Source organism: Pristiophorus japonicus, chromosome 1 (genome assembly GCF_044704955.1).
Source record: "Pristiophorus japonicus isolate sPriJap1 chromosome 1, sPriJap1.hap1, whole genome shotgun sequence".
NCBI classification, from domain to species: domain Eukaryota; kingdom Metazoa; phylum Chordata; class Chondrichthyes; family Pristiophoridae; genus Pristiophorus; species Pristiophorus japonicus.
Window position 1 is genome coordinate 120,671,408 of NC_091977.1, and position 13,993 is coordinate 120,685,400.

A 13,993-nucleotide genomic window follows, 5' to 3' on the forward strand; every position below is an offset into this window, starting at 1 on the left:
ACACCCTGGGAGGCCATTTCCATGACTGTAATGGTACTGCTGGTGGTTGCTTGCTTACCAATTGACATGTCGTACACTGACTCACGATGTACTCTTACCAAGACCTGGCCACCATAAATAACTTCATACAAAACTCTTGGTCAAGCACATTCCCAGGTGCTGGTCATGGAGGTCTCGTAATAATTTGGACCTGAATTTATTTGGTATGACCACTCTTACACCCCACATGATACAATCTTTATCGACTGATCATTCATTCCTACGAACGAAGAATGGATGTGTATCTTTGTCCGTTACCTGGTTTGGCCATCCATTTGCAATAGTCTCATACATCTTTGACATCACTGGGTCACGTTTGGTTGCTCTATCAATCTCTTCAGCTGTGACTGGCAGTTTATCAATGTATGAAAAATAAAACACTCCTTCCCTATCGGGTGTAACTTGTGATGGGGAAGGCAATCTAGACATTGCATCGCATTACTGTGATCAACTGATCGTCTGTATTCAATATCATATGTATATGCTGACAAAAGCAAAGCCCATCTCTGCATTCGAGCTGCAGCTAATGTTGGAACTGGGGACTTTGGATGGAGGATTGCTGTTACGGGCTTATGGTCCGTAACGATGGTAAACTTACGACCATACAAGTATTTGTGAAACTTCTTGACCCCAAAAATTAATGCCAAAGTTTCCCTTTCAATTTGCGCATAGTTACTCGCACTGGCACTGAGAGTGCGTGAAGCAAAAGCAATTGGTCTCTTCTCCCCACTACTTAATACATGAGAGATTACTGCCCCAACTCCATACGGAGAGGCATCACATGCTAGCTTAATCTCCCGAGATATGTCATAGTGAACTAACATGGTGCTCTCAACCAATTTTCTTTTACACTCCTTAAAGTTCCTACCAAATTTGGCTACAGTATTACATCCACTGAATGAACTTTTGAAAAAACAGGTCCATTTGGAAGTGGTCAAAAGAATGCGATACAGCACTCCTTGAATGCTGTATCGCATTCTTTTGACAACTTCCAATGGACCTGTTTTTTCAAAAGTTCATTTAGTGGATGTAATACTGTAGCCAAATTTGGTAGGAACTTCCCATAATAGTTCAAGGCCCAAGAATGAACGAAGTTCAGTGACATTCCTGGGATTGGGTGCATTTCTAATTGCATTCAATTTTTCCATGGTTGGATGTAAACCATCTTTGTCTACTCTGTACCCCAAGTACTCCACTTAGTTTTTAAATAACTCACTTACGAGCAGACACTCGTACTCTGTGCTTCTCTAGCCGTTTGAGGACTTCATTCACAAATTTGCCTATTTGGTGCTGAAATTAGTATGTCATCCAAATAACATACTACCCCTTCAATACCTTGCAAAATCTGGTTCATCACCCCTTTGAAAATGGCAGGGGCGGAAGACAGTCCAAACGGTAGCCTATTAAATTGATATCGGCCTAAATGAGTATTTATAGTCAAACATGACTTGGACTCCTCATCTAGTTCAAGCTGTAAGTAGGCATTCGTAAGATCCAGTTTTGAGAAGAGCAAATGGCATGTTGGCCTTCATAGTGAGGGGATTTGAGTACAGGGGCAGGGAGGTGTTACTACAGTTGTACAGGGCCTTGGTGAGCCAACACCTGGAGTATTGTGTACAGTTTTGGTCTCCTAACTTGAGGAAGGACATTCTTGCTATTGAGGGAGTGCAGCGAAGGTTCACCAGACTGATTCCCGGGATGGCGGGACTGACATATCAAGAAAGACTGGATCAACTGGGCTTGTATTCACTGGAGTTCAGATGAATGAGAGGGGATCTATAGAAACGTTTAAAATTGACAGGTTTAGACAGGTTAGATGCAGGAAGAATGTTCCCAATATTGGGGAAGTCCAGAACCAGGGGGTCACAGTCTAAGGATAAGGGATAAGCCATTTAGGACCGAGATGAGGAGAAACATCTTCACCCAGAGAGTGGTGAACCTGTGGAATTCTCTACCACAGAAAGTAGTTGAGGCCAATTCACTAAATATATTCAAAAAGGAGTTAGATGTAGTCCTTACTACTAGGGGGATCAAAGGGTATGGCGAGAAAGCAGGAATGGGGTACTGAAGTTGCATGTTCAGCCATGAACTCATTGAATGGCGGTGCATGCTCGAAGGGCCGAATGGCCTACTCCTGCACCTATTTTTATGTTTCTATGTTTCTATGACCACCTGTCAGTGTTCTGAACAAATCTTCTATATTCGGCAATGTATTGGGGACATTACCCTTTGGAACCTGGTTTACAGTTACTTTATAATCACCACACAATCTTACCTTACCATCAGACTTAGGTACAACAATGGGTGTAGCCCAATTACATCGATCTATCTTACAAATAATGTTCTCAGTCTCCAGTCTTTTGAGTTCTTGCTCAACTTTCTCCTTGAGTGCATATGGTACGGAACGTGGCTTGTAAGTAAACCGATCTAGCGTCTTTCTGTACCCTGACACTCGCCTTGAAGTCTTGGCTCGGACTGTCCGTTTCGCAGAACACCTTCGGATACTGCTCGATAACCTCACCGTTGATGAAAATCTCCCTTCCACACAGAAAATCTTACTCCAATCCAGCTTCAGTGAGCTCAACCAATTTCTTCCTAGTAAGGCAGGCTTGTCTCCTTTCACTACTATTAGAGGCAAGTTCTGAAATTGATCTTTATATTTCACCGCTACGGTGATACAGCCTACCACAGGAATTTTCTCTCCCGAGTAGCCACGCAGCTCTATCTTGGATTTCTCCAGTTGAAAATCACGCAATTTGTCACGATATAGTGACTCCGGTACTACACTCACGGATGCACCCGTGTCAATTTTCATTGGTATCTTGAATCCCGCAACATCTATGTGGATTTTGATGCTTTCCGAATCGCTGTCCGTTAACCTCATGTTCCTGATGACGTTTAATTCTAACATCTCCTTGTCCTGTTGTTGTTCTTCCAAGCTATGTAGTCTCTTTGGATTTCTATTCATAGCTTTGAACGCTGGACTCATAGCTTTGAAAGCTGATTTACCCTTCAGTCGGCATGCCTTCGCAAAATGCCCAGTCTTTCTGCAGAAGAAACACTCTGTCTTCACATATGGACAACTTTGAGCAATGTGTTGTCCCAGGCACCTATAGCATGACTTCAACGCTCTGGTAGAATTTCCAGTTTCTGAGATTTTCATCCATGCCCATCTTTTACTTTGAACCTGCAGGTGATTTACCTCGGTTGACTGACGACCGTAATCATTACTTAATTCTCGGGAATATTATTCGGCCATGCCCACCGACCTCGCTGTCTGACAAGCAATCTCAAAAGTCAAGTCATCCGCCGTCAATAACTTCCTTCTGATTGCATCATTTTTCACCCCACAAACAAAACAATCCCGTAATGCTCGGTTTTGAAAGTTTCCAAAATTACAGTGCTTCGACAGCTTTTTTAGTGCTACGATGTAATCACTGATAACTTCATCAGCCTTTTGATTCCGAATCCCGAAACGATAGCTTTCAGCAATTTCTAACAGTTTGGGGTTATAGTTCTGCTCCAGCTTCGTTAAAATCTCTTTAAGCATTGTGTCCTTTGGCTCGTCAGGCACAAGCAGATTTGCAAGGGTTTCGTATAATGCCGGACCTGCCTCCGATAAGAAGATCGCTTTCTTACGTTCCACTACAGCCCGGTTCTGGACTGCATTGTCTGGAACTTTGATTGTGTTATTTGCAGTGAAATACATTTCTAGCCGATCCACATACGCTTTAAAACATTCCCGGTCATGTCTATAATCTCCCAAATATCCCAATACACCTGCCATTTTAATCTCTAGCTGTGCACACTGTGTGCTGTATTTTACCTCAGATTTTGTAGCTTTTTTTCCCAAAGACAGAAACTTCCAAAGTCTCTCTGTCGGCTGGCTGAATCCTTCAACAAAATTTTAGCTTTAAATCATCCGAAAAATCCCATCTCAGTCGCCAAATGTGATATATTCACAGAGCACAGCACACACAGCTTCCTAACATGGCAGGCAGCTCTCTCGGAAGTCTCCGAAAATCTGCCAGTTCTGTTTATTATTTTAACTCTGCACTTGCAGTACACAATACGTCCACATCCACAGTGTGGAGCTACAAACATTACAAGCTTACAGACATTACACCGACCAAGAGCTGGAAAGTGGGATTAGGCTGGATAACTCTTGGTTGGCTGGTGCGGACACGATGGGCCGAAATGCCCTCCTTCCATACTGTAAATTTCTATGATTCTATGATCTTGTAGATCACAACCTTGGATGAATGGGGTTACTATTTAAATGCTTCAATCATTTTGTTCATAAAAATGTTTTGATATGAATTTGCTAATAAAATGATTGATACTTCAGGGTTCATGTAGGTTCAGAAATTTGCAACATTACTAGCCTCTGCATTAATATCACCATCCACTTCAAATGTTATTTTTGAAAATGTGTAAAAAGGAAGAATATATTCTACAGTGGCACTGAACATTTTAAATACAGGATACAAGTTCAGTTTGAAATTTTTACTTTTAGTTTGAGAAGCTTGATTGACTTCCTGACAGCCTAGTTTGCAAGTGCACTGCGGAATGTGGAACTGAGCCCGATAAAGGTGGCCCTAGGCTCAGTACCTATGTCAAGTAACTGGATATCAGCCAGGTTGTACAATTGGACTCAAGTGCTAATGAAAGAAAGGAAAGCAGCCTCTCCTTTTAATCTCCACATAGTTCAGTCCAATTTCTCCCCCACCGTTGTTTCTTTCCCCATTTTACCCGAAACTCTAAAATGCAAGGCACGCAGAAATATGGACATTATTGCAACTGCATATCTACGCAAGCAGGTCAGGATGTAATAGCTTTTGCTTAATTTTCAATGTTCTTGAAATTATGGGCCTTCTGTTCTACAACAGTGCACAGTTGCAGTTAAGTTGTGCCATGGTATTTCATTTTACCGAATCTTTCTGTAACATGGGGGCAGTTAGTGGAATGGCAAAATGGTGAGTTTTATTTGCATGCTTACTCAGCTTTCTCACCTGTTGGTTGATATTCCTGATTGAATTAATATGCACATATCTGGTGCAAAAAAGTTGCTTTTTGAGCTACATCTATCCAGTAGCTTCTGAGAAATTGCTTAAGCATTTGGGATGTTAGGAAATGTTTGATTAATATGCCCCTCGAATATAAAAAAAATACTTCGTATATTTTGCTTCCTCACCAAATTGAAAATCAATTGCCTTTGAATAATGTCACAGACATACAATAGTTGTATATAAAACACTTTTTAAACTTTATTGAACTGATTTTAATGCCGCTTTCATTTTACAGTTAAAACTATCAAACTACATATTTTTAAAACATAGAAAGCTCTTTTGCACACAGTGATATTCTAAACAAGACTTTAGATTCTTCCAAGACTGAAATATGAAATTAAGGTTAATTTAATAGCAAAAATAAAATATGGAATTACACTGATTTTGGCCATTATCCGATACAACAGGACTACAATATTTTACATGTAATGACTGAGCATTTTACACATGTACAGTATCAGTAAACACGATCTTGAATTCAATGACAATGACACTATGCTAAATGTAAACTAGATTATCGCCCATCTTAGTTTGTTTTATGTTTTTGCTAGTATCTGACAATCTTTACAATCCATGTCCATTATTATGAATACATATTTTACTTAGGTTTAAACAAATTAGACCAAGTTAAAATTATAATTATTAAAAATCATGAGACCAAGGCAGTATTTGAATAGTATTGGAGCTAATGCACATATAACATCAGTGGGAGGAAATCTAAGAGAAAGAAATGGCGATCAAATATCTGAGCTTCAAAGAATGGGTCATCACTAACATAGGACAGTTTACGCAATGATCAGAAAAAAGGGAGAGTTCCTTTAATCCAATGATGACCAACAGCTCAGTGCAATGTGGGAATGTGCTTGCTTCACATTTGTCATGAAAGGTAATAGGGAAGCAGCATTCTGTGATGCACTGTGTCAAAGCCACGGTTCAATTAAATGAGCATCAGATATACTTGCGCGTGGGGTGGGGGGGGGGCAGAAATAGGATCTTGGTAACTGGGGGATTTTTGTTGGGTATGATGCGAGTGAAGGGATACGAGACGGTGTAATAAAAATTTGGAATCGGCCAAGCACAATTTCAAAATCACTGCAGACATAAGTGTAGAAAATTGAATTTAGCGCAATGAATTGGGAAAGCTACACTCTCATTAGTCAAATCAAAAATCAGCACCATTCTAGGGGCAGGGGAAATGAAGAGAAAAAAAAAAAGGAGTGAGGTTGCTTTCCAAATTCATTGTGAATTTCTTCTAGTTTTGCTATAAACCAAACTTTTAAAAGCCATTTAAAAATCAATAAAACCACAAGCATCAATAAATGGAAACACTTGCTGCCCATGCCCACAATATATAAAGACAGCAGGTTGCTCTGTTAACTTGAGTTTTACCTGTACACCACAAATTCCTGACAACACAACTCCTTTAAAAATAAAGGAGCATTTCCAGCACCTGTGCTGCTGTCTGTATTCAAGTTTTAGGTCACGCTTGAACAGGTTGGGAGGGAACATGCTGCGAGGTAGAACCTGATGCTTCACCTAGAACCGACGAAGTACATCTATCTAGTTTTGAAGCCCGTGCTCTCATTGCTAGGCTATCTTTCTTGCCCATATAAAAAAATGGAGAAAATTATTTTTCCCCTGAAGGCGAGCTGCAATCACATGCCAGCATAAGTCACCATATATTCCAAGCACCATCGGTGCAACATATTGTTTTGCACATCAACTTCAGTTGCCTTTTCTACAGTCCAAACCTGAAGTGAAAGATTTTTTTTTTTTTTAAATGCACACAAACACCTGCAGCAACATGCGAGTTCAGAATTTAATTCAGCCCAAAGCCAATGAGCCAAGCCATATACGCAGTGCACCTGAGAACTTGAAATTCTTTCCATCTTAACAGACATGTCTGACAAGCTTTTCTCCATGCCCATCAGTCCACATTACTGACCATATTAACAGACTCCATAGCCCTGACATCTATGCAGGTGTAGCTGGTGTGACAATTGGTGATCAGTAAAAAATTTGAAATGTGCAATCTTTCTGGCTGTGAAGTACCTATCTGTGCAGGTGTTGAAATGCACAGAAAGATAGGTTTGGACTTGGATGGATTACCTGCATCAGTTTATCTAGATTCAATCTGAGCAAATTTTGGTCTATGTAAAATTAGGTCATGGATTTTATTTTGACCTGAATTTGTACACAAATCACAGTTGAGCACAAATATTCATAAACAGTACTGTTGAATTTGGTAATTAAAAAAATGCAGGCCTGTATTAATAATCCTAATCTCTTAAAAGTAGTAAGATTTAAATTCCAGAAAAATAAAAACGTCGTCAGTTTTTAAACAGTAAAATGCTAAACATCCCAGAACAGAGCAAAAGCAAATAAGTGTAGCAGAAAAGAGAAGTAAATCAGACTTTGCATAACAAGGGATCTGATTAGTGGAATGCATATTAATGTATAAGTATCTTGCTTTTGTATTAATGTATATGTACTTGCATGCCAAAGGGACCTTACAAGGCTATGCTTTAATGGCAGCACTATTGAGCACCAACAACTCACTCAGAGGAAGTGAAAGGGGAGATTGCTTGGCGAAGCTGCCACCCGTTTTGCTTTTGAAAACATTCTACGACAATCATTACCATTAACATTGATACCAATGTCAGCACTTTCCACCACTGATGCCACCTTGATTATCAACATCAAATAAGCCATGACCAATATATTGAAAGCTTTAGGTGGTTAGTTAATAAGGATTAAAAGCTTAAACATACTGAAATTTATAAGTTATTATTGCAGAAGAGGTTTAGTGTGAGCATGCGGAATAGCATTTTTGATGGTTGTTCCCCAGCTGGAAAGAAGCATGTTATTCCTCGGTTACATACCTGTCCATATTTATCTGGAATCACCCAATATTGACATTTGTGCATCCGACGGGGTTTAAATTTAAGTGTCCATTTTAAATGTAAACACCAATTCATATACTAACCTGCCAATTTTGTAATCATGTAAACTGTTCAATATTGTAGAAAATAATCAGGAAAGAAAACCTTTCCCAAATTCAAATCTTATACTTATGGTTGAGGATGGTTGGGGGGGGGTGGGAAAATCAGATCTCATTCAAATAGGAAATTTGGCATTATACGCTTTGGTCATAAAAGTAAAATACTGACAAGTTAGTTATTCCAGATGTCAGACAGTAAACACCTGAAGTGAAAGGTAGGTCTGTTGTAATTGCTTCACCATTAAAAGTTCTGTCACACAGTTCACCATCTCCTTGAAGGAGAAGAAAGGGTGGCTTTCTATTTTTTTTTTTAATATTAAAAGAATTTACACGTGTGCATACAGGAGCAAAGGGGGGTGGAAACCCTGCAGTCGTCCGTTCAACCTTTAAGTGAACATGTTCTGCAACACAGTTGTTGAAGCACTTTCCGCTGGCAAAGGCTGTTCTTTTTCACCAAGACGCAGAAACTTCCCTCGGCCCACGATTCTTCCGTTGCTTTCCAGAGATCAGGATCACAGAGACAGGAGTTTGAAGGTTGGGAAGATGGAAGCAGAGGGACGAAGTAGGTGATTGTCAGACAGGGCAGAAAAAACCAGCCAAGAGGGTGACAGAAGCAATTTTTTTTGTTCGCCAGAAGAAATTGTATCCAACAGGAAGTAAGTTTTCATTTTTTTGCGACAGGAAGTGATTTTATTCCATTTTTGAAGGGGGAAAAAGATCAGAGAGGAAGACATTAGAAAACAGTTGTTTAAAACATCATGAAAGTGAATCATAACCACAGATGAAAGAACCATTTAATCACATTAAAGAAGGTAAAATAGGAATCTAGAAAAAAAGGCATAAAATAACAAGCTGAAAAACCTACATTTGCAATTACAACGGATCAAGAAGTCCATAGTACACGCTGTCAAAATACATTAGTAGCCATTTAAAATATCTTAATGATTATCAGTGGAAATAGATTGGCTTTCAATACTGATCATAGAAATACATACTGACCACGTGTTTGAAAGACCTTGGAATATTTAACTTGTAGAGCAGCATAATCCTGTGTAAATTACTCGAGGAAAATATTTTGCTGAATTTTCTAGATTGCATGCTGGGAGAAATTCAGTACTAGACAATTTCTTCCCCCCCCCCCCCCCGCCCCCACCTCCCCACCCAAATCCAGGTACCCACTCCTGTGCCATATTCCTCTCACTTTATGTCTGTAGATGGGCTACAAAGCTGCTTGAAGAGTTTGGTCTTCTAATTACATAATAGAAGAATGCAAAGCATGGAAGAAGAAAGCACAATCAAGTCCATTGCTTTCACAGATGTTTATCTCACCATTTAGTACACATCATAAATATTCCCTAATCCTAAAACATAATTAAAAAAATACTCCCAAATATTCGGTCATCACGGGCAGCTGATCAGATACTACCAGTTTACCACATCTGCCGAAGTTGAAAATGACTGCTCTCACCTCACATTCAGAAACATACACTTTCTGCAACAAGGGTCATTGGATAGCAGTGTCCCTAGCTGACCTTTCACCTCTGTAGCCTGAGGCAAAGTGTAGTTACCCTATCACCACCCCAGTTAACAAAGTAGACTATGAATCGAGCCTAGGCCTTCCTGGCTTATGTCCCCGTGCACCATACCAGTTAATTCATTTATTCACAAAGTCATTAATTGGTATTTACTTTTCCTCAGACATTTCACACATTGCTTTTATAAACAGCACAGTAATCTAAAAGAAAATGAATAGGCTGCTGCGGTTTATTGTTTGGGCTTGCACACAAAGATTAGCCTTTGAACACATGACTGGATGGATAACTACCAGCCTGCAGAGAGACAACATGTGCATTCAGGAGAGGAATGGAGAGGAGGAGGTAATTTGTATGCAAGTGGTGCAAACCAAAATCAAGCGCCATTATTGAATGCCAAAACCACTGCCTGATAAGTGCATTAACAGCATCTTCATTATCAGCTGATACAGCAAAATTGATAGTTAAATAAAACTTCCCATGACAAATAAAATATAAGCTGAATTTCAAACCAAACACCATTCAAATTTAAAGACGTTTTCAAATAACATTAATGTTGTCTCAGTACGTCCAACTGAAGTGATTTTCTCTACTTCCCCAAGCACAGTTTAAAAGGAAAGCAATGACCAGGAGTACTCACCATCTTTACAAACAGTGCCAACCACACAGACACCCCCCTCGAGGTTATATCCACTAGGACAGGTGCTGCAGTTCCTTTCTCCCTGACCGGCACAAGTTAAACAGCTTGCATCACACCTTAAAAAAAAGATATATATATTTTGTGCAAAAGTCCCATAAATGCTTTCCTGTGTGTAAATATAAAGAAAATAAGTACAGGAAGGGGGAAGGTGATATTTTAGTATAGGAAGATGACTGTTGATCCAAAATCTTAAATGAAGAATTTTTCATGTGCAAATGTAATTTGGGAGGACAGACTGCAAAAGTATTCAGTAACACAGCACCTGGACACATCAGCCACCAAAATCCACAGCGGTGAGATTCCAGCAGTTATGTTGCGATTGTGCCCCGTCTGCTGACATTTATGGCGTTGACGGAATAGTCTGCAGGAGCCAGTTTTGGTGCTATGAGGGCCTCCTGAATTCCCTGGAAACACTGCCATATAATGACTGCTGTGGTGTGTGTTACTTCCTTGTAAATATAGAGTTGGTAGGCAGGTTTTCCACTCATGCTTTCCACATAATTTCTCTCTTCTGTCTCTCTCCATTGGCACTCCCCACCCATACAAAAGGGACCATGGAAGTTTACAGCAAATAGAAACCATTTGACCCATCATCCCTGTGTCAGCCCTTTGGTAGGATAATTCCAAACGAATCACATTGTCCTGCTCTTTCCCATAGCCCTTTTATCTTTCTCTACAAAATGTGTGTCTACTTTGCCCTTTAAAGATGCAGTAGCCTCAACTACTCCCAATGGCAAAGCATTCCTTGATCAACACCTCTTTTAAAAAAAAAAAACATTTTTTAATTCACAGAAACTCACTTAGACTGGTAGAGTTAAAGAGGTAGGTGACTCAAGCAGGTTCTCCCAGAATAAAACTCAGCAAATAAATGGCTACACAATTATTAGAATAAGTTACAAATGAAAGAATGTTCAGGAGAAAAAGCAACACTGATACAGGATAAAATTCATATTCAGAATCTTAAAGCAAGAAATAACAACCATTCTAATTTCTCCCTACATTACAACAATAACTATATTTCAAAAGTATGTCATTGGCTGTGAAGCACTTTGGGACATCCAGAAGTTGTGAAATGCACTATATAAATACTTAAAAAAAAAGTTCTTTTAGTAGAGAGATCATCGACATGGATTCTGCAAAATATTCCCACCTTTGGAGTAAAATGTATACTTTGAAATCATGGTAGAGAAGAGATGTCACTGTTAAATTCTCAGGCATCTGTTAATGTTGGCCTTCAGTAGATGAAGCAACAAAAAGTTCAATGTTAAATATTCTCAAAAATCAGAATTTGGAGAACTGCACTTCAGACCCCACATTCTACACTGTGCAGTTTGGTAATAATCCAATGCTTTGCCTCACAGATAGGTAGAAGGAGACTAAGCTAGGAAGAGGGCGATTAGCATGGGTGACCAAAGCTTGGTCACAGATGAAAAACAGCACAAAATACTTTGACATCACTAACATAAATATATATTTTTTTTAAATCACAACTTGCCTCCTGCATGTCTTTTCTCCATGTTCAGATGCCTGGTCCATATAATAGCCACTGCTGCAGCTTGACACACATCGCCACTCCTCCAGATAGTAACCTACAGCACACTCTGTACAGGACTCTTGGCCTGGACCTGCAATACAGAAACATGATTATGGCCAGAGTAGATCTTCATGACTCAAATCAGAAGATCTGATTTACTAAAGACACTCATTTGGTAACAGCATTGCACAGAAAATGTTGGTGTCCAACCCTTTAGCTCACATAAATGCCAATCAAGATTTGAAATAAATGGTAATTTAAGTGTAGTCACTGGACATAGTTAAAGATCTGTCCTGCAAGGATAGAATGCCAATATTTATTACAGCCATCTTATTATATCCTCTTGGTTTTACACACCAATCCTGGGAATTGGCTTATAAATAGCCAGCTCTTGTTGAGAATTAAAGTACTGTATAATTATGTAATAAACTAGGTAAACTCACCACAAAAAATGGAAATCAACTAAATTTACTATAAATCAAAATATTAAAATATGTAAACAATTGATATCTGATACATGAGGATTTGACTGTAGTTTCAGACCATCCTTGTCCACTGGTACAGGTATATCTATTTTCTTGAGGAGTGCTTAAAACCTCATCTCAGCATTACTTGTGCGGTATATGGATGACAAGAGGAAAAATGTATTTGCTGACAAAATTAATTCTAATAATCACTGGGAAGACAAACACATCTAGAATTTTGTCAAGGTGTCAATTGGGAAGATCAGCATTTTTCTGATCGATGGCACAGTAACAGTCACCTGGCAAACCAGGAGTAACTACCTTTTAAACTTCTGTAAGCACCTGGCAACAACGCAGCATACAAATTAGAAGAATACTGGAGCATTTAGCTTAGTCAGCTGGGCATCAGCATTTTTATTCTTAGCACTGTAGCATTCTACCACCACATCAGTGGGACTACACACCCTTTCATTATCCTTCCAAAGCAAAAACAAGATTAGAGGACACCTATCCTTGAATAAGCACGAGTGCTGAATGTCACTTGTGCCATATCCAAGCAATTTTTCACGCCACAATACTGGTCGGGAGATTCCCAGATTCATGCATCAGTATCTGAACCGGTAATCCTTGGTGCTCCAGCAAAGTCAAAATACAACAAAAATATTCACTTTTCAAATTTTTAGCTGCTGACACTGCTGGGGAAAAATTGCCTCTTACCACCACGGTGCTACAAGTACTTTGAGTCAGCACCAATGGAAGCATAGGGGAAGAAACAAAGTCAATTTTTCAGTAAACAGTTGCTGTCACTGCGGCAGCAACAACCATTTACTCCCACCTAGAGAAATGTATTTGCTTGGAGCTGCAACCATAGTTCTCTGATGGGAGATTACTACAGATTATAAATTATATTTGCCTCTGTATATTTGCTATTGCTGTTGGGGAGGGGTTAAGCTAATATGGCAGGGGAATGGGAACCTATGCAGGGAGACAGGGGGAAGTAAAATGGGGGCAGAAGCAAAAGATAGAAAGAAGAAAAGTAAAAGTGGAGGACAGAGAAACCCAAGGCAAAAAACAAAAAGGGTCACATTTCAGCAAAATTCTAAAGGGACAAAGTGTGTTAAAAAGACAAGCCTGAAGGCTCTGTGCCTCAATGCGAGAAGTATTCATAATAAAATGGACGCATTAACTGCGTAGGCAGCTATTAACGAATATGATATAATTGGCATCATGGAGACATGGCTCCAGGATGACCAAGGCTGGGAACTCAACATCCAATGGTATTCAACATTCAGGAAGGATAGACAGAAAGGGAAAGGAGGTGGGTAAGCATTGCTGGTTAAAGAGGAAATTAACGCAATGGTAAGGAAGGACATTAGCTTGGATAATGTGGAATCTGTATGGGTAGAGCTGCGGAATACCAAAGGGCTGAAAACGCTAGTCGGAGTTGTGTACAGACCACCAACAGCAGTAGTGAGGTTGGGGACAGCATCAAACAAAAAATTAGGGATGCGTGCAATAAAGGTACAGCAGTTATCATGGGCGACTTTAATCTGCATATAGATTGGGCTAACCAAACTGGTAGCAATACGGTGGAGGAGGATTTTCTGGAGTAGATCAGGGATGGTTTTCTAGACCAATATGTCGAGGAACCAAC

At 39.6% G+C, this 13,993-nt stretch overlaps 1 protein-coding gene across 3 annotated transcripts in view; it reads right to left on the bottom strand.

Annotated features, from left to right (window-relative positions):
• Nucleotides 1–5,387: 5,387 nt before the first annotated feature.
• pcsk5b (proprotein convertase subtilisin/kexin type 5b) overlaps nucleotides 5,388–13,993 on the bottom strand; it is a 280,532-nt gene continuing 271,926 nt past the window's right edge. For 2 of the 3 annotated variants that reach the window (XM_070882813.1, XM_070882798.1), the window contains 3 exons: nucleotides 11,837–11,966; nucleotides 10,282–10,397; nucleotides 5,388–8,604 (listed from right to left, as the gene is read on the bottom strand). In XM_070882813.1, the coding sequence (XP_070738914.1) occupies nucleotides 8,489–8,604; nucleotides 10,282–10,397; nucleotides 11,837–11,966 (362 nt within the window). In that variant the 3' untranslated portion in view covers nucleotides 5,388–8,488. Of the gene's footprint in view, nucleotides 8,605–8,814; nucleotides 8,935–10,281; nucleotides 10,398–11,836; nucleotides 11,967–13,993 lie in introns of those variants that run through there. The other variant, XM_070882808.1, reaches the window with a different exon arrangement.